Source organism: Podarcis pityusensis, assembly GCF_964106645.2.
Source record: "Podarcis pityusensis genome assembly, chromosome: 5".
NCBI lineage: Eukaryota > Metazoa > Chordata > Lepidosauria > Squamata > Lacertidae > Podarcis > Podarcis pityusensis.
Genome location: NC_138032.1, coordinates 14,723,419 through 14,748,716, shown reverse-complemented (window position 1 = coordinate 14,748,716; position 25,298 = coordinate 14,723,419). Strand labels below are relative to the sequence as shown.

Sequence of the window (25,298 nt, the reverse complement as noted above, 5' to 3'; positions counted from 1 at the left end):
GAAGACAACTTGTATGAATGCACTGGGCAAATAAATACCACTATAAACTTCTGAGCCCGAATTTGAAGGCTGACCTCTTGTTTTGAGTTACACACACACACACACACACACACCACAAAACCTCCAACACCTTAAAAAAAAAAGCAAACCAGTGGAGTCTTTTGCACATGCAGTCCATTTGTTTCCACACTTAGTCACTCCAACCACTGGAACACATTTTCCTCCCCTAAAGAAAGAAACGACTATCCTTCCTAAATATTTCTGCATGGGCCTATTCACATTCGGAAGTCTTTAAGAGACCTCTGAAAGTCAAAAGTGAGGGTGGTTGTCAAATCTCTGCCAGAAGATTGTTCCACTGCATGGAAATGGCAACACCAAATGCCCGACTTCTGGTTTACATTTTTAAAAATACTTTAGTTTTCTTTCTTCTTGTTATGTTTGCAGCTCTCTCTCTTTCCCTTAATAAAATCAATAATATAGTATTTTTTAAATAAAAGTCTGACATCTGGCAGAGGCCAGTCAAACCTTAGGTGCTACCCTGAGAAGCAGCCTGCCCTTGTATCTCCAGTTGTTAACACGGCACTCCAAGAAATGGGGAACGAGATGCAACTGTTAGAAAAGGATCACAGCTACAAACACGCAACGCTAAGGATGGAAGCCACCTCAGAGAAGACAAATAATTCACGAGCGGTGGAAAATGAAACTCAGAGCAGGGAACAGTCCAACCGGTTTGCTGTACCATTGACTGTGAGAAACCGGGGGAGCAGAATGCGAGCACAACAACACTCTTCTCTTCCACCCTTTTCTGGCTTACCAGACCTCTGGGGCTGCTGAAGGTCCCCCAAACCTCTGCAGCTGCGACGACTTGCTGCTGGATTCAGGAAAGAGGTCCCCCTGCCCAGGCAGCCTAAGTTCCTTATCACCCTTCCAACAAGACTGCAGAGATCCATCTCCAAAAACAGCTCTGCTTTCCGAAAAGAGGCCCTTTCCACCTTGTTGAAGTCCTTTCCAAAGTGCTCACCCGACCCTTAGAACATCCAAAAGGCTACAGGCCCCCCCAAAAGGCCCAAAACTAAAGGCCAAGAAATAAAAATGGGCGCCAAGAGGAAGGAAGGGGAGATCTACGGAGCCAGGACAGAGCAAAAACCCAGCAGGAGTAGAGGAAGGGAAGCCAGGAATAAACAGACAAGGAGCAACAAAGGAAATATCTATCTATCTATCTATCTACCTACCAATATGGTGTTCCCACCTCTTCTCTTTTGCCGTACCTGGGGCAGCCAGCAATACAACCTACAGTGGAGCTGGAAGGAAACAGGACTGAAGGGGGTTGTCTCAGCCCCCCCAGATGTTATCTCTTAAAGAAATAAGGCTGGTTTCCCCATGACATGATGATCTCCACCCCCACCCCCAAGAAACACAAGGTACAATCTCCCAGTGGTCCTTGGTCTGAGCATGCCACCCTTAGCTCCACTGTGCCATGGAACAACTGTATTTATGAAGGACAATGCTCATATCAAACAACAAATGTTGTTTGACTAAAAGGGACTACTTGTTTTCTGAATTGCTGGGATGTTTTCAACCCTATGCACCTCAAATTCTATGCACCCTTGCACGCACAGTCCCCAGAAATCTGCCCATTGCAGAAATTTGGCCATTAGAGAAAGCGAAATGAAAGAATCGTCTTAAATGTGCCATATATATACACACACACACACACACACCCCTCTACAAAGACCGGGGGAGAGGTACCATCAGGTTTCCTGGGGTGTGGAGCTTCACCATCGTGGTACCACCGTGAAAGAGGCCCTCTCAAACCACAACCGGACTTCTAATGAACACTGGGTCAGAAAGCTCTGTGAGCGGACAATATCAAGTGAGGAAACACAGGGTGTGTGGTAATGTCTGCAGATTATGTTAAAGCAAGACTGGATAAGCAGCTGGCAATCATGCAGGTAAAATACAGTGGTATCTCATCCCATGGTACAAGCAAGGGTAGGCAATGCGGTGCCCTCTAGACATTGTGGACTACAACTCCCATCATCTGTGACCACTGGCCATGCTTGCTGGAGCAGGTGGGAACTGCAGTTCAAAATATCTGGAGGGCACCCTGCTGCAAACTGAGGATCTGTTTTGAGGTGGTGATGAAAAGAAGTCATACAAGTTTTCTTCTTCTTTTTACAGTTTAGGGCCAGTTTCCACCTTCACAGCTTCATTTTCGTCCTTGCCAACTGCTCCGTCTTTTACAGCACTACCGGCACCCATAAAAGCTCACAAAATATTAGTTCCGACTTTATGGCTGTGAATTCTGCCCATTATGACAAGAGAAAAGAGCACTGGATTCAATGTACCCGGCATGGGAGATTTGCTTTTGTCCATTATCTCCTTGTCAGTCAGCAAAGCAGAGTGTCCTGAGTTGCATTTGTATTGAGTTAAGCAGCAGGTAAACCTGGTTCGGGGGACAACAGACCGAGCAATCATCAGCCACCAAGCATCCCTTCGGAGAACTCCCTGCGTTCCTGGAATCCCATCTGCCCATTACGGCCTGCTCGAACATACCAACGCAGAACGTGGTGGAGGCAGGAGAGATGAGGGAAGAGGAGCCTTGGGACCGGCTAATCGTTATTAATTACCGAAAGAGTTGCCCTGGAGAAAATGGCAACACAGCCAGAAGCACTAAGAGCAGGGGGAAGGGGTGATCGTGATGCCATTTCGAACATGCTGCTCGAAAATAAATAAATGAAACAAACAATACGAGGCGCCTCTCTGCTCAAAGCACCCCCCCCCCACTCCCCAAGCTGGGTAAAAGGTAAAACTCACAATCAACCATTCGGACAACAACGCAGAATAGAAACGAGAACAACAAAAAAATTGGGTGGATGCTAAGGCGACAATCGAATCCAGCCAAAAGCGGATTAAATAGTACGGTAGTGACAGCCCCATTAAAGGCATGTAGTTTGGGGGAAAGATGAAGCTCTGGGAGGGGGGATTCTAAACTGGGGGGCTACTATAGAAATGACTTGTCCTGGTTTACTACCAACCGCACCTCATAAAGCAGGCTTCCTCAACCTTGGCCCTACAGATGTTTTTGACCTACAACTCCCATGATCCCTAGCTAGCAGGACCTGTGGTCAGGGATGCTGGGAACTGTAGTCTCAAAACATCTGGAGGGCCGAGGTTGAGGAAGCCTGTCATAAAGCCCACATGTGGGCCCAAACCACACAGCAGTGGTGGAGAAGCTCAGCCTCAAGGTCTGAATACGGCCCCCAGGCCTCTCTAAACGGCCCTTCACTGAACCTGCTTCAGGCCTTCCGTGAGGGGTTTTGCCTGGCTGGAATGTGTCCTTGAACTCCAATAGTTGCTTGTCTGGGTGCAGGATAACTAGCTTGCTGTGCAAAGACAAAACTGACATGAATTCCTTCTCCCGCTTTTGCCTCTGGCACTGCCCTCCAGAGACAGGTGGCCCTGGGAAGATTGCACACAAGGGGGTTCAAGCCCTCCGGCTGTGAAATAACAACAACAGCAACAACAACAATTTATTATTTGTACCCCGCCCATCTGGCTGGGTTTCCCCAGCCACATTGGGTGGCTTCCAACAAAGATTAAAAATACATTAAAATGTCACACATTAAAAACTTCCCTGAACAGGGTTGCCTTCAGATGTCTGGTAGTTGTTGTTCTCTTTGACATCTGATGGGAGGGCGTTCCACAGGGTGGGTGCCACTAGCGAGAAGGCCCTCTGCCTGGTTCCCTGTAGCTTTGCTTCTCACAGTGAGGGAACTGCCAGAAGGCCCTTGGAGCTGGACCTCAGCATCTGAGCAGAACGATGGGGGTGGAGACGCTCCTTCAGGTATACTGGGCCGAGGCCGTTTAGGGCTTTAAAGGTCAACACCAACAGTACCTCCAATGATTAAAATATGGCAATTAGTAACTGCCCAGTTTTTTCTGCAAGGTGCCCAACGACAATTTCCCTACCCAGCATCAAATATAAACACAGGAAGCAGCCTTATCAATAGAGACCATTTGTTCATCTAGCTCAGTGGTGTTGACAATGGCAGCAACAGTGGAGTTTCATAGAGGAGACTCCTGGAGGCCTACCTGGATATGCCAGGGATTGAACCTTGAACCTTCTGTATTAAAAAAACAGTATTTAATACAGAACCTTCTGTATTAAAAACAGATGGTTTTCTAGACTGGAGATTGCTTTGGAACCCTACATAAACTATTCTGAAAAGGAGAGAGGAAGAACCGGGCAACAAATTCATGAGAACAAAACCCTTCCTGCTGTTTTCATGTGCTGAGAACACCGCCACGCTAAGTTGAAGTGGTGTGCACTTGTGCTCTGAACATGAGTTTGCACATTGCTTTGCAATGGCAAGGGAGCAGCAGTCCAAGACCCAAATCATGTGCTGCTTATGATACTGATAGCAAATAATCAGGCTGGTAGGGCAGTCTTTGGTCTACACTGCTAATAAGAGCGCTTTGCCACGTCACATGAAAAAAAATTCTAAAAATATCTGTATTTGACTCACTCGACACATAGGCGGAAGAATGAAGAGTATTTTTTTTTGAGGTACGGTATATGATATTCTTCCAGCTGCTGTAGCTATGGCCACCTCGTGTATTTATTTATTTTATTTTAACTGCCCGACTCTCCAAATTGCTATTAGTAATGCAGAACTTACAGGTTTGGCAAAACAAGCCTGAATGCGCCACAGTGTGAGTAACACAGGAAAGTAATGCTCAGGTTCTGGAATGGAGGAAAAGGGAATCAGAAAAAAGGAGCATTTAAATGGCAACTGCTTTCAGAACATTTTTAATTAAATAGAGCCAAGGCACAAAGGATGGACAGAATTATGATTCGCTCTCTTTGTCAAATGGCTTTCGCCTGCAAACCCAACTAGCTTTCTTGTCCCTTGAAAGGAAGTAATAATTAGGCCAATGATTCAAGCTCCAAATAATGAGGAACCACTTCTAAAAACTGCAGAGACCTTTGGCTCAAATTCCCGCTTCACTCCTCCATTACAGAATGGAGCTGACCATGTTGTTTCACAAATGGAAAAAAACCTTCCCAGGCAACACACTTTAGGTCAGCAGTTTTGATACCTGGTTCAGCCATCGGGTATTTCCCCAAAACCCAGAAGAAAAGAAGTAAAGGAAATGCCAGAGGGTGCTTTGAGGTGCAGGCCACATGCCAAAGAGGCTATCCGCTTTTCCTGTTTGAAAAGCAGCTGCCTCATCCACAGAATAAACAGCTACAACGGAACCCTCAAAGGGACTGTCTACACATTTCTCCCTATAATGGGAGGAAGGAAAAGCAAGGGCAAGAACTGTCTTGTACACAGAGTCTGGCTACTGGTCCAATTAGTTTTGTAGTGACTGGCACCTCCAGAATTCCAGGTAGAGGAGTTTCCCCCAATGATTATTTAACCCAAGATGGCGGAGACTAACCCTTAAACCTTTTTTATGCAAATGTTGTGTTCTAAAATTTGCACAAGGTTGCGACATTTGATCACAGGGTTTTTCCCTTCCTGAGGGCATTAGGTAGATTCGTATTTATTAAATTACTACCCTCCCTCCAAAGAAGCCCGGAGCAGCAAAACAAAACAATTTCTTTTTAATTTAAAAAGCCATCTCACGCCCTTGCAGATAATTATTTCAAGCTTTCCAGGTAGATTATCTTTCAGACATCAAATACATGGGTAAACAACATGCATTGCCCTTCAGCAGTGGCTGAATGTTCTTTTTAAATTCCTCCAGAATGTTAATAGTGTGAGAGGCAAAAGCACCTCAACCGGGAGGGCATTCCACAAACAGGGAGCCACCACTAAGAAGGCCCTAACACGGGTCAAGAGCAACACAGAGGCAGCACTACCAACCGGACTTCCCATGCCAATAGTAAGCAGAGAAAAGGGACAGGTTAGTTCTGGATAGTGCAGAAATGCCCAAGAATGCCTAGGTACACAATCACTGGGGGGGGGGGAGGATACCCACATTAGGCTTTAATCCCCAAGCCGCCTATTCTGAAGTTGAACCCTTTGCCAGCTTTGCCAGCCTTCAGCGATATAGGCTAATCTTAAGTGGTCTGTAGATCTTCTGCATGCATAAACATTTATTTTGTGTTGCTATTTATAAACCATTTAAAAGAAAAAAACACCCAAGTTAGCACCACAGTGAAAAGACAATTTTTCATGAAAAGCCTCTAATGACCGGTTCAGCATTCTTGCAAACCAAGGTAACATAACATCAGCAGAAAGCAGAAGAGGGGCCCTAATTAAAATTACAGCCAGCAGCTATTGACAGTCAAGGCCCAGTTGTGTCCCCCCCACCCCACCCCCTGGCCTTGGCTGCCCACACTAGTCATGGCCACATTGGCCTGCAAATTGGCACCTCTAAACACAGCCTGGAGTTTCATTCCTTGCAAACTAGGGGCTCTGCATTAAGGTGTCCCGTCTTTAATCTCCCTCGGCGTAATAGGGGAACAGACGGCATCGACCCCAGAGTAAACACTGCAAGAACTTAGCATGCATGCAACGCCTTGGTTAATTCTGCATCTTCTCCATCTTGAACGCGTTTGCCATTCAAATGGAAGCTCCACGCACTGGCTGCGGTGCAACAGCGACATTCTGCTTTGCTCACAAGCGCCTTATCTTAATTGGAAGGGATTAGCTATAATATAAACAAATGGCCTTTGAAAAATTTACTGTTTTTATAGACGCGGGGCTAGGGGAATACACATTTGCAATGTTGGATGCCATCCAGTTTCGGCACATGAGAAACCCACAGCACTGCACAAGTTGCCTGCAGTGTTAATTGCCAAATGGCACCTTAAACCTAGGTTACAGTAGCCACAACCAGGGTTTTGTTTTTCAGCCAGAACTCACCAAAACTCTGTTCCGGCACCTCTCAGGTTGGGGAAACACAGTAGACTTCTCAACATTAGCAATCTGCAAAACTGTGAACGGCAACTGAATGGCAGGATAAATCAAGGCATAGTGGTGCAATGGGTTAGTGAATCTGGCTTTTAACCAGAAGGTTGGTGGTTTGAGCCCACCCAGGGATGGCTCTGGGCAGGATTCCTGAATTGCAGGGGGTTGGACTATATGACCCCCAGGGTCCCTTCCAACGCTCCAATTCTACAATTCAATATCACGAGTCAGGCCAAGCTCACGTGGGGGACAGGCATAAGAGGACCCTACCTACGCTTGAGAAATGCTGGCAGCCACTGAATGGATTTCAGAAATACAGGCATATTCTTCATTTAAACAGGTACATCTCTCGTCTCAGTTTTGTCAAACAACACCTGAGAAATTTATATAATGATATTCAGCAAGATTCATATTTTTTAATCAACTGAAAGCCTCTTAAGCTTTAATCAACAAAAACCTCTTAAGCAGTTTACATAAAACAATATGAAATATTCATTTTTTAAAAAAAAAAAGTACCAATAAAATTACGATGTGGGTCTTTTCTGGTTTTATGTGTGAATGAGAATGAGTCGGTTTTTACATGCATGGATGGTTTTAAAAAGTATTATTTTGGGGGGGTGGGGGTGAAGAGAACTGCCTCACAGGGTATCAAACCGAACAGTCTATTCTGACTGGCAGGAGCTCCCAGAAGTCTTTCCCAGCCTCAAAATCCTTATAACTGGGAATACTAGGGCAGATTAAATCCGGTGTCTCAGTCCAGGGACAGAACGAGATACTGTGCTGTGGGTGTCACACTCCACTACCATCTCCCATGGCCCCCCTCTCTTTTTACTGTTTTGTCACTGCATTAGGCCTCACCTCAACAATACAATACAATTCATTTCATTTATTTGTTTATTAAATGTATATACCTCCTCTTCATGCGAAGATCTTCAAAGACAGTTTTGCAACATAAAAACACAAAATGCAAACGTAAAATGCATAGCATAATAACAAAAGGAAACCCAGCAACCAATGATTCCTCTCCCACAAAAACATTTAAAAGGCCATAGATTGAACCATCAGCCCAAGGCTTGGTTACGGGGAACGTTTTCACCTGGTGCCTAAAGATACATAATTAAGGCACCAGGAGAGCCTGCTTTCCCATCCCCACCCCCAAAGAAGCCTGGGAAGTGTAGTTTGCTAAGGGTGCCAAGAGTTGGTCGGAGAACCCTATTCCTCCTCACAGAACTACAATTCCCAGAGCGGATTAGCCATCAATCCCTTTTCCCAGGGAACTCTGGGAGATTACTCTCATGGGGTGACGTACCTGCTTAACCAGCTCTTAAGCAGTAAAACCTGGTGGAAAAATCTCACCCCTCAAATTCCTGTCAGCGTTTCCTGTTGGGCTTCATGACACGAAGCACTCTGTTTGGACTGGATTTTGCATCTTTCTTCAAAATACATTTGAAGACGTACGTCGCTTCCCTGTTTCCCCACACCTAATGTGCAGTCATATGGACAGGTCTTGATTTTCTAATAACCAAAAAAAAAATCTGTGTGACTTACAAAACTCCTCCTGGCTATAGGCTTTTGTGCTCAGCCAGCAAATGTGCTATTGATTTCTGATTGCAAGGCTCTGCAAAATGATTGGATTGCTTCACAATACGCATGCAGCACCTTTTAACAATTATTGTTAAGTGCTAAGTGCATTTAGTTGAGCTGATCTATACACTCTAACAGATTAGAGGCCTATTCTTCCCTTACTTTAAAGGGAAATAATAATAATAAAAGATTTTGCAATGTATAAATACAGAACCATAGTCAGTACCCTGCCTCCTTCCAGGAAAAGTGTGACGTTGTTAAGCAAGTGTGAATTGACCATGGTTTTTTCCCTTGAAATGGGTCACAGGGTTCCATTTATTTCTTTCCTTGCTGTCCTCCCATCATTTAAGAAGATTTTGTTCTCCCCACCAAGGGAGTGAATGGTCCTGGCCTCTCCATCTCTATGAACCTTCATAAGGGAAATGCTACCAGAAGAATTATGAGGGGGGTTCTTGGCCCCGCTGGGTCCAGGTACAAAAGACAGGGAGGAAGAATGGCTGCAGCTCAGTGGCAAGACATCTGCTTTGATCACAGAATGTCCCAGGTTCAATCCCCAACATCTCCAAATGCAGCTGAGAGAGACCCCTGTCTGAAACCCTGTAGAGCCCCTCCCAGTCAGGCTAGGCAATGTTGAACAAGGAGGACCATTGGTCTTACTCAGTAGAAGGCAGCTTCCTTCCTATGTTATGTACTAATGTCATCAGCTTTGGGGCTGCTTCCCGAGAGACAATGGAGTGTGCCCCCAGGGGTGAAGTCTAACTTCTGCGTTAGCAGCACTGAAGTGACCTCCCTGGGGAGCAAGCCTGGACAGTGTGTATGGAGGTCCTGGGCTACCCAGACGACAAGACACCCACCCACACCCCAGCCTTACTGATGTGGTCCAAAGGAAAGCAGATCAATAGGTTTGGCACCAGCTTGGCTGCAGGAGTTGCCGGAAGGAAGTGTACAAGATGCCATCCAGCCATCTTTAGGACTCCACTCCAGATTTGTTTAGCCTATTCTTCTCCTGAAGATGTCCCGCAAGGTTTAGGATCAGAGATCAATGTAGAGCGACTGAATAAAAGGTAAAGGGACCCCTGACCATTAGGTCCAGTCGTGGGGGACTCTGGGGTTGCGGCGCTCATCTCGCTTTATTGGCCGAGGGAGCCAGCGTACAGCTTCCGGATCACGTGGCCAGCATGACTAAGCCGCTTCTGGTGAACCAGAGCAGTGCACGGAAACGGCGTTTACCTTCCCGCCGGAGCGGTACCTATATCTACTTGCACTTTGACGTGCTTTCAAACTGCTAGGTTGGCAGGAGCAGGGACCGAGCAACCCCGTCACGGGGATTCGAACCACCGACCTTCTGATCAGCAAGTCCTAGGTGTCGGAGCCAGCCGTCACAAATGGCGCAGTTTAGCATAAAATAAAGACACAGAGAGCCAGCAATATTTTTAGGATGGTATGAGCAGCTCCTTTCGAACTTCTCTTCTCTCCCGTAACTTTTATTATCCTTTGTTCTCTCCTCTCGCATGGCCATTTGCCAATGTCTCACATTACCTACATCCGGTCATGGCTTAAACCCACCCACAACCATATAGGGTCATTACTGCCCAGAGGGGGAACATAACTCCATATAAGGCTATGCACTTAATACACTGCAAGGCACGGACATGCAGGTCACTGAGGTCAGCGTGGCACCAGGTGGCGCTACAAGTCTTTTTCATGACTTCCTGGCTCCCACATGCCCTCTTTCTTTATTTTATATCAGAGTCATATATATCAGTACCAATACGGTTATATCGAGCGTGATAGGTGACTCTTGTGAGAACCATGCAGTACATATAGAAATTAAGGAAGGAATACATTGGATACAGCAACACAAAATAACGCAAATAACTACTATAATGATCACTAAAATCAATAAATGTCGAAGCCAACTTCCATCCGGAAGCCAAGAATATAAGAATTCTGATTCCAAGCTGCATGGAAGGCTTCCTTTCTAGTTTATTAGCCATGCACTGGTGTCACTCCTATAGCACTGAGATTGGTCACTGTATGTTCCTGTAAGAGAACAAGAGCTATTAAAAGTGAAATTCAATGTATATTGACAGTTTGGATATATGCCCCATGATTCTTTCCCCTCTTTAATTTGAAAACAAATGGGGGCAGGCTCATGGAGGGTCAATTGTACTGGAGGCCAAAAAGTTTGCTTAGGGGATATAATATTAGTAAATTGAAAAGATCCATTGACAGGCACACCATGAAGCATTATGCCGGAATGACTGGCAAAAGGCGCCATGTGCATACACAGCCAACATTTAGAAGCATGCAATAAACTGGCAAACATAATCATATCTTGTACAAAAATATTATCCTTCCATATCTTATGATAATTTTCTCCCCTAAAAGTCTTATTCAACAACGTTGTTCTTCTAGTTCGAAAGTGGCTGAGCCGTGGATACTGCCAGCCAGAGTAGGATTCAGGCGACAGCTGCTTGCCAGCCGATAAGGTGAAATATGGTGGTTTCAACTGGACTGGGTCGTCTGCTTCTCTTCCTTGTATAACGGTGCAGCAAAGGATGGCAAGGCAAATGGTTAGGACGGCAAACACTGCCAGATGCAGCTCGTGTGCAGCACCTCTAGGTGGCGCATGCCGAAAGGTTTCAATGCTTCACCCACAAAATGTTGACAAAGTGTAGGGGAGTTCCGCAGGCCTTGAGGCAGGACAACCCACTGATATCGCTGGGTGGGCTGCGAATTGTTATATACTGGCAATGTAAAAGCAAACCGTTCCCTGTCTGCTGGAGCCAGTGGGATGAAGATGGTTCAATGTGGCCGAAAGTCAATTGTTCAGAAATAAGCTGTTCAGAACCAAGCCGGTGCCGCTGCTGCTGATTTTTCTTTTGGTAGAGGCCACTATTCTACCCAAACTGGGGTATCGGTGATCCTGGTTTGCCACACTGGAAACAAGTTGTATCGGTGGCTACAGGCTGGTTTTCATTTAGCGCTGCTGCCAGCAGATGAGCCTTGTGGGTGGCTGTAGCTACAGACTGACAAATGCGAAGCATGGCTGCTGTGTCTGTGGCAGGATTGTGTATTATCGGTCGTAACGCAACCTTACAATCCTCATTGCCATTTTCAAAGGCCAATTGTTTGATAATTATTTGTTTGGCTTCAGGATTTTCAATTTGGCGACTCACTGCTATAAGCAGCCTGTCCATAAAGGAAGAATATGATTCTCTTGCCTCTTGCCTGATTGAACCCCACCTTGATTGAATACTGGGTTCTAGGATTTTTCTCATTGCTTGTTTAGCAGCAAGAGCAGTGTCCCTCAATAAGATTTGCAGCAGTGTGGCTTGCACTGAAGCTTGAGCGAAGGGACCACGCCCCATCAAGGCATCTATGACATCTGCGAGGGTAACATTTGGATTATTTCCTCTGACTTGTTGTAACAAGGCTGGAGCATAAGCACGGCAGGCAGTTTCCCATTCGTGGGCAAACAAAACACCAGCTGATGGGGGTAACACTGTATGGGCCAAAAGCTTGATGTCCTCTGGAACCAAGAGCTGGGCTAATGTGGCTTCTAAAAGCGCCTGCGTATATGGCGTAACGAACCTTGCACCATGCATTTAGAATCCGAAGACCAATGCTGGGGTGCCCATGAAAATGTGCCCCGATCTTGTCCCAATGTTTCAATTCCCAAGTCCCATCTGCAGGAAACCAGGGGGAATGCTCTTCGATGGCCAGAATGAGCTGTATCAAATCACCCTCCGGAACTTCCAATTTGTTGGAGGAGAGGAGAAATTTTAAGTCTTTTAAAAATTTCTGTTGGGGAGTAGACAAAGAGCTGCCCATTTTTCTAAAATCAAGATAAAAAAGGGAACGAACTCACCGGGATCTTTTTAAGATGATTAGCGCTTGAAACCCTTGCCGGGCGTGGTGAGTCGATGATATCCGTTGCGTGGATCGAAAAACCTCACACGGTTTTCTTTTAAAAGCCTCAGACGTATTCTTTTATTCAGCCTCACACGGGGCACCACTTGTCGGAGCCAGGCGTCACAAATGGTGCAGTTTAGCATAAAATAAAGACACAGAGAGCCAGCAATATTTTCAGGATGGTATGAGCAGCTCCTTTCGAACTTCTCTTCTCTCCCGTAACTTTTATTATCCTTTGTTCTCTCCTCTCACATGGCCGTTTGCCAATGTCTCACATTACCTACATCCGGTCATGGCTTAAACCCACCCACAACCATATAGGGTCATTACTGCCCAGAGGGGGAACATAACTCCATATAAGGCTATGCACTTAATACACTGCAAGGCACGGACATGCAGGTCACTGAGGTCAGCGAGGCACCAGGTGGCGCTACAAGTCTTTTTCATGACCTCCTGGCTCCCACACCTAGGCTCTGTGGTTTAACCCACAGCGCCACCCGCATCCCTAGAGTGACTGCATAGTTTCACTTATATGTTGCTGTATGTCGAAGGAACTGTTCATTGTCAATTCACTTACTTTTATATTGTTTTAGCAATAGTACATAATGCATAGCTGTCAATTGTTCCCTTTTCTTGCGAGGAATCCTATTCGGAATAAGGGAATTTCCCTTTAAAAAAGGGAAACGTTGACAGCTATGCATGATGAAAAGTATACTATGTACACCACTGAGCACAGATGTATTTGTGGGAAATGCAGTATATAGATAAACTTGGCTATGACCAATATAGCACATACCTTTAAAAAAAAAAACCACACAAACTGAACTACCAAATAAAAATCACTTATGCAAATATAGCAGTACAGCAGCAAAATATGCAACAGCAGCTGACTTCATTATATTCATGTTCAAAACCTGCGATGTGCCATGCTACAGAGCAGCCATACCCAATATGGCACCCTCAAGCTGTGTTGGCTGACAAACTCCCATCAGCCGTCATGGCCACACTAACTGGATCTCGTGGTAGTTGTAGTCCAAAACATCTTGGGAGCACCAGGCTGGAGATGGCTGCTCTGGAGGACAAGCTAAAGTTCAATGGGACAGCCCATGTTTTACAAAGGCCTCTTTCTGAAGGCATTCAAGTCAGTAGTTCGGCAGGACTGGTCATACCGGTCCCGGTTTTATTTGTTTGTAAAAACTGCATTTTCATCCAAAAAATTAGGGTTGGAGCACTGTGGTTCAAATAAATAAGTTCCCAGGTTTAGTATACAGCACTTTCAATTAAAAATATTTTATAAACAGGACTAGGAGATTTACTGGCAGTGAGAGGACATAGGAATGTATTTTTTATGCCAGGTTAGGGTATTTGCTCACCTGCAGCTCTCTGGGGTCTCAGAAAAAGGATCAACACCTGTAACTGGAGATGCCATGGATTACATTCAAAAAGTTCCAGGTTCAAAGGGTGTGCTCTACCACTGGGTTATTTCCTCCAGCAGAGAGAGGAAAAAAGATGTACCACTGGGCCAACTCTGCCTAAGGTGGCTTAATCTACACATTGTGGACAATTCATCATAACGCCCAGAATGTTTTGCACACACTGAGTAATTAAGAGAAGAAGGAAGGCTGTATATCTGCTTGCACAAATGAAAGTCAGACACATCACACCTTCAGGTAAACATAGCCAAGCATCTTGTTATTCAGCGTGCCAAAGACCAGTCTTATCCTGTTGACCTTCAAGGATTGCACAGTCAGACAGATGCACGTCTTCTTGAAGAGTTATCTGCTTAATGAAGTGCAAATAGTCACTTACCAACTTGATGCACACCCTTTAGTGTCAAAAGCTCTGGGCACATTCCCATCAAATTGACGTGGGACATGTACAATCCTAATGCCTTAAAATCAGTGGGAGAACTGCCATTGGTTTCACTGATTACACCAAGAGCAGATAATACTGAGCTAGGTGTACAGATGGACTACCAAGTTATAAAGCAGTTTCCTATTTGTCTAAGGAATGAGCTTGCTTCCAAGGGATGCTTCAAATATCACTGAAGGAAGGAAATGTCATCCACAGAAGCACAGTATCCAAATCAAGAAGTAATGGCGCCACTCTATTCTGCTTTGGTCAGACCACATCTGGAATAATGTGTCCAATTCTGGGCACCACCATTTAAGGAGGATATCCATAAACTGGAATGTGTCTGGACTCTGGAGGGGAACAAAGATGGCGAGGAGTCTGGAGTATATTAGGAAAGAATGAAGGAGCTGGACATGTTTAGCCTGAAGAAGAGACGACTAACAGGCAATAAGACAGCCATCTTTAAATATGTAAATAACTATTACATAGATGAAGGAGCTAATTGGTTTTGCTGTTGCTCTGGATGGTTGGACCCAAACCAAAAGGCCTTTGGAAGGTGGTGGACTCTCTCCCACTGCAAGTTTTTAATCAGAGGCCGGGGGCCCGCCTCTTAGGGAATGTGCAGTAGTGGGTTTCCCACATGGGGAGGGAATGACTTTTGAGGCCCCTTCTAACTTATGATCTACTTTGAGACTTAAACAATAGGGTGGGTGCAGGGTGCAGTGCTTCACAAACATACAAAGCACGAGATGCACATTTTTGCTTAAAGTAACTGGAAAAAAATAGGAAGAAAATTACATAGCAAACAAATATCTTTTGATATGGCCTACAAAAGTGCAAGGCTGCATGAACCTCTCATTTATTCCTTTTACAACACGCCACGGAAATGAATGGAAGTACAAGAGAGTTTGGGTAAGTTGGAAAGGGGAACATTTAGCTCTATTGAGATTTGGTTGCATCCCAGATTCCAATGTGGTCTTATGTCATGGAGCCATAAGGGCAACACCAAGAAGCAAGGGAGGAAAATGAACGATGTGTGCTCTTTTTCTCTCACAACACTCATCTCACTCCGTAACCACAATTTACTCTGGATCTACAGCAAATAATGTAATCATCATCCCAGGATTAAAATCAGTTCACACACACAAACACAACTTTTTATCAGGTGTCAAAAGCCAGATTCAAAAAGCATGTATGTCTTCAGCACACAACAAAAACTACAAAAAACGTTTATTGCACATTACCAGAGCCAGATTGCATTGAAGAATCCCACCAGTCCTTTCTATTATAAATTCCAGTGACCAGACTGGGGTAACAAATATGGTGCCCTCCAGATGCTGTTGACTGTCCACTGGCCATGCTATCTTGGGATGGTGAAAGTTGTGGTTCCTCAACATCTACCAAATTGGCTGCCCCTGGACTAGACCTATTAGCAAGCATCAAACACGCAAAGACATGGAGTATGAAAGGACTGTTTTAAAACTTGGTCCATTCACTTAATTGATGGAGAGAGAGAGAGAGACTCAAATCTGAAGCCTTCTTGGCATCACAAGGTCTAATTCCAGATGTGAAGAAGATGCCGTGAAGGAAACGCATCCTTGGCACATGCCAGGGGGTAGCATTTTCATTCCTCCTCCTCCACATATTCCCAGGGGTGAAACCAGACAAAGCCTGCCTCACACCAAGGCCCCCTAACAGGCTCTTGCCAGCGAAAATGAACACCAAACCGGAGGGCCAAAGAACTGATCCAATGAATCAAGATCAGAAATTCAGAGAGAAGAAGAAGTCCTCCTCTCGACTCCTGGCTCACACACACGCAAAAATGTTGCAGGCTAAGAAGAATCCAGATAAAATATGTATTTCTTTAAAGGGAGAGTAAGGACATCTGCCTGGTTGTACAACAGCACACTATTGTATCTGCATGCACAAGGTCCCAGGGTTCAGTTTCTGGGGTCTCCAGGCACCGCTGGCAAAGACCCCTGCCTGAAACCCTACTGTCCATCAGCACAGGGTACATACACAGTAGACAAGCAGGGAATACTGAGCAGGATGATCAAATGGTCTGACTTGGCATAAGGCAGCTTCCTATGTCTTTCTGAAGTTCTTTTTTTGGAGGGGGTGATAGGAGATGAATGCTATACCTAGCAAATAAGTGCAACAGAGGATCACACATCTATGGCTCCCCCCCCCCACTCCATTTATAGAATGAACCAAGAAGCCATTGCTCGTGCAGTGACCTCTCTCTCCAATGGGTGAAAGCTCGTGTGCACGTGCATCTATGATATATTCAGAGAGAGGGAGGGGGAGGGAGAGAATGAATGCATGCAAGCTGATTCCTCTGTGACAGAAAATGCATTTAATCAATTCTCCCCACCCCATAATAACGTGATGCATGTAGCCTGTCGTGGCTACAACAGCCAGGAGGTGCACTTGCTTCCCTCAAGAGGACTGGAAGAGATCACTAAAAGGTTCATGCGATTCCATTTCACATCATCATCAAAATGGACACTAGGAACAGTCTTTTAACATTCACACCAGAGGAGCAGCCGCTAATCCAGTCTGTTCTACCATCGCTGCATGCACATAGCAATACGGTTACGTGCGGCTTATTAGGAAAGCAAACCCGCCACCAACGTTCCTTAATAGACATGCACAAAACGACATGTTCTATCCCCTCATATCAGCTCTTCTTTCTGCTTTGCAGAGAGAGAGAGATGTGCTCTTTTGTTGTATGCAAACAAGCTTCACATTAAGGGTCAGGAAAGTGGCGCTGGACCCTGGAAGAGCCAAGGCAGCATTTCAAGAGAAACAGAGAACGTTGCGGCGCTGCGAGCTAAGATCTCTCAACAAATTTATGCCTGGAAAGAAGCCTTCACGTGTGAGCCTCCGCCCCAAATACAGGAGGCTGTGTAGGTTCTACAGGGGGAGAAGTGAAAGGGAGGAACAAAATCGATTTGCAAGTGTCAAATTGGCAGCCTTCAAATTTGCAAAAGGTGGCGACACCTTGCCACTTAAATCACCCTTCCATTGCCTCCACCCGAGAGAGGGAGAGCCATGGATTGGGGATGGAAGGAGGAAATGCACCATTAAAACAGATAACAAGAGGCTTGCTGGAAACAGCTGTGCGCGGCTCATTCCTCTTTTTCCAGAAACCCCAGCGCCTCATGCATAAGCGCCCCCATCTCCTCTGAGCAGGGAGACGCGCCTACATCAGTACGCATTCCGGAAAGGGAGAAAAAATGACTATGGGCAACCCATATCCGCTGCTTATCATTAATAACAACCTCCAGCAGCAAAGTTGTCGCGTGCTCAAATAGTAAAAGGGAAAGAAGGGGGAGAGGCGAGGAGGAGGCAAGGTGCAAGCAGTGAAAAGGGGGCGCAGAGAGGGAGGGAGCGGAAAGGGGAAAGGTTGACCGGGTGGCCTTCTGTCCCCCACATTTCCTCTGCCTGCCTCCCTTCCCGGTTCCTCCTTACCCTTAAGGCTGATAGATCTATCTCGTCCAGGCTCCGAGCTGGAGAATCACTCGCCATGTTTAGGGGGATTTCTTAGCCGGTTGCAAATGGACCGAGCCAAAAATATTTGAAAAAAGCACAAGGCGGTTTTGGAGACGGCGGCGGCTGCAACCTTGCGAAGTCGTCCGTCTCGGGCTCGGAGCGGAGGGGTTAAAAGAGAACGAGCGAGAGCGCGTCTCCTCCACCTTGTCTCTTGCACTTCTGTCTCTTCGGACGCTTGTGTCAATGGAAGGAAGGCAAGCCCCGCCGTCCTCCTCTTCCTCCTCCTCTTCCTCCCTCTCTCCAACACCTAATGCGCTCCCCGCACCAACAGCACGGAAAGCGAGCGAGCTTCTCTTCTCCCGGAGAGCTGCTTGCAGGCGGCCCGGCGCGCGGTGCCGCTTCCTCCCGCAAGGAGCCCGGCAGCTCCTCCTGCCTCGGCTGAGCTCGCGATCTCGGGACGGTGGCGGCAGCAGCAGTAGCAGCAGCAGCGCCGGCTACAGGGCACGGCGAGGCGGCCGGGGCGCGGGCGCCTGGGCGCAAGGCATGCTTTCTCTGCGTCGCCGTCGGCTCCCCGGGTGGCTGCTGCGCTCGCTTGCCGCGTCCTGCCGAGGCACCTCGACCCGAGGGAGACGCGAGAGCCGCGCACGCCGCCTCCTCCTCTCGCGGCGGCCTTCCTGGGAGGAGGGAGAACAGCAGCTCCAGGGGCGGCGCCTGCGCTCCGCGGCGCGCCCAGGACTAGAAGCAGCAGCCGAGCGGCGGCGGCGGCGGCGCGAGCAGCTTGGGCGCGCCGCTAATGTTTTCCCTTTAATTTCAAAGAAGAACGGCCGGCCATGGGGGGAGGAGAGAGGAGATTTTGCAAAGAAATAAGCGCCGCTCGGCCCCTCTTTGCTCTGTTTACTGGCGGCTGCTGCTGCTGCACGATGTCGCTCCAGTTGTGTCACTGGCCAGGCACTGGGAGCAACCTGCTCCTCCAGTTATTTTGAAAAAAGCCGGTGCAACAGGCTCCAAAACCCGGGTTGCTTCAATATATCACGCCTTCCCCGCAAGGGGGGGCGATGCCCATATTTTGGTGGGGAATTGCAACAGCTCGGATCGTGGTTCTCCAAACCGTCTCAATTCCAAGGCGCAATGCCAGGGAAAAGAGTTCCGTTTGCCCGGGATTGAATCGGGGAAACGCTGTCCCTGATTGGCCTTCTCAGGTGCAAAGTCCGGCGAGGTCCTTTGCTCCGAAGTTGGTATTTACTCCCAAGTAAACCCGCACAGGTTTGCTAGTCGCATCCTAATCATGGCCAGGGAGAAGTAAGTCCTGTTGAATTCAGTGGGGTTGCTCCAAGGTAAGTGGGGTTCGGATTGCAGCAAGCCCCATTGAATTCAGTAGGACTTCTGAGTAGCCCTGGTTAGGGCTGAGCTACTTCCGAGAAAACCTGCCTAAATTTCAGGCTTGGAAGAAAGCTCCTCCGAACCTGTTTACCTTCGAGTAAACGCAGTGGATCGGGCTGTTGAGTGCACTAGAGATTTGTGCATTATTAGCAATCATTTTCTGCCTACAGTTCTCTGAGCCTGAATAAGAGGCATCGGTCCTAAATTTAGAGCAGCGGGGGGAGGGGTGGGTCTGTATGATTCCAAATCAACCGCTGTGAGCGGGAGGAGGGAGCAAGTAACAGTTTTATTAATTGTAACCATATAGGGTTTTTTCCGAATTTATCCAACAGCAAACCGTTACAAACCGACCTTTCCCAATTTGAGTAGTGAGTGGACCACGCCTGTGCTCCAACTGTTTTGTTAATATAATATTTTATAACTTTCGTTGGAGAGATGCTTAACCGTATGAATTCAAATCAACCACCCAGGAAACAAGCCGTCTCAAAGGGGATGCTAAAGTCCCAGCCTCTGTATAATTGCAGCTGGAGAAAGACAGAGGGACGTTTCTGGGTTTTATCTGACAGAGGCCATTAAAAACAAACAACACCATTACTTGTGTTTAACAGGAACATAAAATACAGGCTCCTGGATTTACTCTTGCTTGGTGCAATTTATTCAGACAGTAGTTTTCCTTTAGGCAGACAGTCCTTCCAGGATGCCAAGCCCCTTAAAACTGTGTACTTTGCTAGTAATCTGAAGAGGCTGTTTGTGTTTACCACTGAGGTGTACATGATCCACATGCCCAAAGACACTCTTGATTATTATTAATTCCCAAGGTCCAGGGAGAGGAGACCCCCATGCTCAAGGTCACCCAGCCCTGAGTTTGTGGTTATGTATTTTTCAGGCTGCATTTATTAAAGCATCATTGGGCAAAAGTCCCAGTGAGTTCAACTATGGTGGACCACAAGCTTAAAGTGGGTCAACAATGTGATGCAGCAGCAAAAAAAGCTAACGCTATCCTTGGCTGCATCAACAGATGTATAGCATCCCAATGAAGGGAAGTAATATTACCACTCTATTGTGCCTTAGTCGTACCACACCTGTCCAGGTTATTCATCACAAGTTAAGAAGGATGTTGACAAGCTGGAATGTGTGCAGAGTAGGGTGACCAAGATGATCAAGGGTCTGGAAACCCAGCCTTATGGGGAACAGTTGAAGGAGCTGGGTATGTTTAGCCTGGAAAAGAGGAGACTGGGAGGAAATATGATAGTCATCTTCAAATATCTTAAGAGCTGTCACATGGAAGAGGGAGTATGCTTGTTTTCTCCTGCTCTGGAGGGTAGGACTCAAACCAAAGGCTTCAAGTTACAAGAAAGGAGGTTCCAACTAAACAATCGAAAAACTTCCTGACAGCAAGAGCTGTTGACAGTGGAACAGACTTCCTCAGGAGGTGGTGGACTCTCGTTCCTTAGAGGTTTGTAAGCAGAGGTAGGGTGGCCATCGGTCTTGGATGCTTTGGCTGAGATTCCTGCATTGTTGGACTAGATGATGCTTTGGTCCCTTCCAACTCTAAGATTCTATATTCTATGGTTACTCCCGGCTAAACATGCTTAGGACTATAGCCATACACCACAATCCATGCATGTTTCCTGGGAAGAAAATGGACATTAGGGTATTTTCACATTACCACTTACTGGGCATCAAACAGCAGCATTTGACAAGAAACTACAGGATCAATATTGATTGTGGCTAACATCACGTGAATGCAGCTTCAAAAAAGAGCAAAGGAAGCGCATTGGATGTGGAGTGAGAGGCAATGTGAGCACACCTTCAGACACAGATCTGTCTCATCACTTGCTGATTGATTTCCTCCCACCCTTAAACTTGGGTTGAATTTGGAGCTGTCTACAAGACTCCACATACAAAGGAGATGGTCTGAAAGATCTCACAGGGGCCTACACCTTGATCAATGTGGCTGTGTGTGAAGGGTGCTCTTTCTGACACTCTTCTGGTGTGTTATTGCAATTGTACAGTATTTTTTATTTTTATTTTTTCAATACCCTTGCTTTCCAAGAATGAGTGGTAGCTTCCACTTACTAAATTGCAGCTTATCTCCTTTATGTTAGCATCTCAAATGCACCTTTTGTTGACGTTTCTGTAATTTGCAATCTTATATCAGCATATCCCGTTACTTAATCAATGGCAGAGTGAACGGCAAAATGATTAATCAATGCACAATTATTTTCATTGGTTGATAGGCCCATGTTTTTCTCTCTGCTCCCGAACGTGGACTTCGGGTGTCAATATTGTCCCTATTTGCTTATTACTTTTTCAAAATAGCTTTTTGGTGAGCAATCCTCAACTCCTGCGAGGGAGGAAGAGACGTGAGGCTGTTGGGTAGCGTGGAGCCCCCTCTCTGTGGTTGGAAATGGAGGTTTGTGCTCAGAGTGAATGCTCAGAGGTCTTTCTGGGAGGGTGCCAGCCTGTCTCGCAATTATTGTGCAGTTTCCTCCGTGTTCCAGTGCCTGTAACGCCAAAAAACAGGGAGGTTCTAAGATCCCTGCATTCACTGGACATACTTAGAAGCCTATTCTGGCTTATGGATTGTGGTGTATGATAATTAGGGCCGGCAGCTGTGGCTCAAGGAGTTTGCTTCCCTGTAAAGGTAAAGGGACCCCTGACCATTAGGCCCAGTCGTGGCTGACTCTGGGGTTGCGCGCTCATCTCACTTTACTGGCCAAGGAGCCGGCTTACAGCTTCCGGGTCATGTGGCCAGCATGACTAAGCCACTTCTGGCGAACCAGAGCAGCGCATGGAAACGCTGTTTACCTTCCCACCGGAGCGGTACCTATTGATCTACTTGCACTTTTGGGCGTGCTTTCGAACTGCTAGGTTGGCAGGAGCTGGGACCGAGCAACGGGAGCTCACTCCGTTGCAGGGATTCGAACCGCCAACCTTCCGATCGGCAAGCCCTAGGCTCAGTCGTTTATACCACAGCGCCACCCGCATCCCTTTTGCTTCCCGGTAGCCGTCCCATAATCAGACGCTAGGGACACTATGCGGAGTAGGTGGGGCAGCACAAGATTCATCACACAACAGATTGTCTTTGGGATGCAAAGAACAGAAGCCTGTTCCACCTCTTTCCCTCTCCTCTGCTCCCTTTTCATGGCAAGTCTACCGGCTGACTGCATTTGCTTCCCGGGCTGACTCTCGCAAGCCATGGGACTGAATCAATGTCTTATTATGATCATTAGCGCTCATCACAAAGTCATCGAAGAGAAGCAACAGAATGGAGCACCGCGGCATTGGCCTGCAGTGATTGAGTAGCTCTCTAGAACCGCCTGCCCAGCGCCTTGAAGAAGACATCTTTCGGCAGGGGACCATGCGACTCTGATGCACGGGAAGGGCGTCCTTCGTAAACATGCTGAGGGGAGCTGGGTGGGAATGTGCAGACTTGCGGCCTGTTTGCTTGAGCAAAGAAGAGGCCTGCTGTTTGTTTTCATCAGGGCCTACAGAGAGCCCAATAGCAGGACCTGAGTTCCTCATTGCACTTGGAGACACAGAGTAAAGTCAGTACTTTTCTTCAGCCGGAGCACGCTGGAGCACAGTTTTAGCACCTCTCAGGTGGGCACCATTGCGGACGAGCACCCCCTCTGCCCACTTCTTGCCTTTACGTACTTATGAGAAGCCCAAAACGAACATTTCAAGTCAAAACGAAAGCTGGCCAACATGTTCAAGTCTATAGTTTCTTTTAGATCTACGACTTTTCCTAGCTCCTAGCCCAGGCATGGCCAAACTTGGCCCTCCAGCTGTTTTGGGACTACAATTCCCATCATCCTTGACCACTGGTCCTGTTAGCTAGGGATGATGGGAGTTGTAGTCCCAAAACAGCTGAAGGGCCAAGTTTGGCCATGCCCTAGCCGCTCTTAGCAGCAATTAATCAGGGTGGGGCCAATTGGTATTTCTTATTATTCAATCCATCTCTTGTGTAGTGGCAGCGGGCTTTAAGCTTTCCACTCAGGCCTCTTCCATTACACACACACACACACGCACACGTACACATACACACCACTTGTGCAAGGGTCCTTTCAAGCTGCCCCAGCCATCTGCCTGAATCTAAGAGAACAAGGGTGGTGAGCTGCATATTTATTTGACCTGCACCAAAATCAAGGGCAACCCCAAAACCAGCTGGGGAGCACTGGCGGAGGAAGAGGAGTGCGGGGGTAGCACACTGCCCCTGGCAGTGCAATCCCGGTGGGGTGCCATCGCAGCTGCTCCCCCGCCCACGCTGGGTGCCATGCCCCTGCAGGCAGCATGCCACGCCCCTGGGACGGGCACCAACCCTGCCTGCTCTCTGCCCCCCCCCTCGGTGCCAGAGCATGAAGCGCCACCACTGCTGGGGAGACAGCTTGCCGTAGCTTTTAGCACCTCTGCGGGTGGTGAACGTGGCTGTTGTCAAAACGGCATCTGTTCAGGGCTGCCCCGAGTCGCCGGGAGACTTAGTGCAACAACTTCAAGGTGGGTTCTGGCACCTATTTCTCTTGGAGGGAAAAGCACACCTTGCCAACAAAGGCCTGTATAGTTAAAGCTATGGTTTTCCCAGTAGTGATGTATGGAAGTGAGAGCTGGACCATAAAGAAGGCTGATCGCCGAAGAATTGAGGCTTTTGAATTCTGGTGCTGGAGGAGACTCTTGAGAGTCCCATGGACTGCAAGAAGCTCAAACCTCTCCATTCTGAAGGAAATCAGCCCTGAATGCTCACTGGAAGGACAGATCGTGAAGCTGAGGTTCCAATACTTTGGCCACCTCGTGAGAAGACAAGACTCCCTGGAAAAGACCCTGATGTTGGGAAAGATGGAGGGCACAAGGAGAAGGGGACAACAGAGGACGAGATGGTTGGACAGTGTTCTCGAAGCTACCAGCATGAGTTTGACCAAACTGCGGGAGGCAGTGGAAGACAGTAGTGCCTGGCATGCTCTGGTCCTTGGGGTCACGAAGAGTCGGACACGACTAAACGACTAAACAACAACAAAGCTACTGTATCCTACCAGAAGCTGTGAGAAACAAGCAGGTTAACACACAGACATGCAGCAGGCAAATGTTCTCCTGGCATGGAGAGTTTTGGCAACATGATTTCTTTCTAAGAGCAGGGGTCAGCAACCTTTTTCAGCCATGGGCAGGTCCACCATCCCTCAGACCTTGTGGGGGCCCGGACTATAATTTGGGGGGGGGAGGAACAAATTCCTATGCCCCACAAATAACCCAGTGATGCATTTTAAATAAAAGCACACATTCTACTCATGTAAAAACACGCTGATTCCCGGACCGTCCACAGGCCGGATTTAGAAGGTGATTGGGCCGCATCCGGCCCCCTGGCTAAGAGCATAGGTGCAGCTTAAAAGCAAAAAAGTGGCAACCTTATCTGGTGTGTGGAACAAACTGACCAGTGGCTGAACTGAAGTGGGTTCATGAATTATCAAGAGATTCAGAAAATGTGCTTATATGTAGGAAGCTGTCTTCTACCAAGTAAGACAGTTGGTCTAGCCCAGGGCTGTCTGCTCTGACTGGCAGCAGCTGTCTGGGGTATGTGGCAGAGGTCCTTCCCCTCACCTCCTACCTGATCCCTTTTTAAAACTGGAGAGCCTGGCTGAACGTGGGACTTCCAGGGTGCAAGGCATATGCGCTGCTCCTTAGTTGTGCTGCCGCCACCGACAACTTGAACTGACAGCTATAAACCAGGGCTGGGGGGATTTATTTCAGCCAGAAAGCCACATTGATTCATGGCAACAAAATAATAATAATAATAATAATAATAATAATAATAATAATAATAATTTATTTATACCCCGCCCATCTGGCTGGGTTTCCCCAGCCACTCTGGACAGTCTGGGCAGCACCAACACTTTGAATTGTGGGGTGGGGTGGGGGGGTAGGAAGGGCAAGAGTGAAAAGTGGGAGGAGCCACTTAGAAGCCAGAGGCATCCAGGCAAAGCAGAGACCTTTCCACCATTCAAGGATACTTCTAGCAAGAGGAATTCCAGCATTCAAGGAAAGTGTGGAGCAGGGCTGGCGAAGGGGCTGGGAAGAAGGGGTGTCGCTTGGAGAGAAAGTGTTGTTTAGGGAAACCTTCCAGAAGAGAGAGACCTGGAAGGCCACATT

At 47.2% G+C, this 25,298-nt stretch overlaps 1 protein-coding gene across 6 annotated transcripts in view; it reads right to left on the bottom strand.

The window, feature by feature from the left end:
- Positions 1-18,411, bottom strand: part of TNIK (TRAF2 and NCK interacting kinase) — a 287,935-nt gene extending 269,524 nt beyond the window's left edge. For 2 of the 6 annotated variants that reach the window (XM_081007748.1, XM_081007749.1), the window contains exon 1: positions 17,757-18,407. In XM_081007748.1, the coding sequence (XP_080863874.1) occupies positions 17,757-17,813 (57 nt within the window). In that variant the 5' untranslated portion in view covers positions 17,814-18,407. Of the gene's footprint in view, positions 1-17,756 lie in introns of all 6 variants that reach the window. The other 4 variants (XM_081007751.1, XM_081007752.1, XR_013987026.1 and 1 more) reach the window with 3 other exon arrangements.
- Between the last annotated feature and the right edge of the window lie 6,887 nt (positions 18,412-25,298).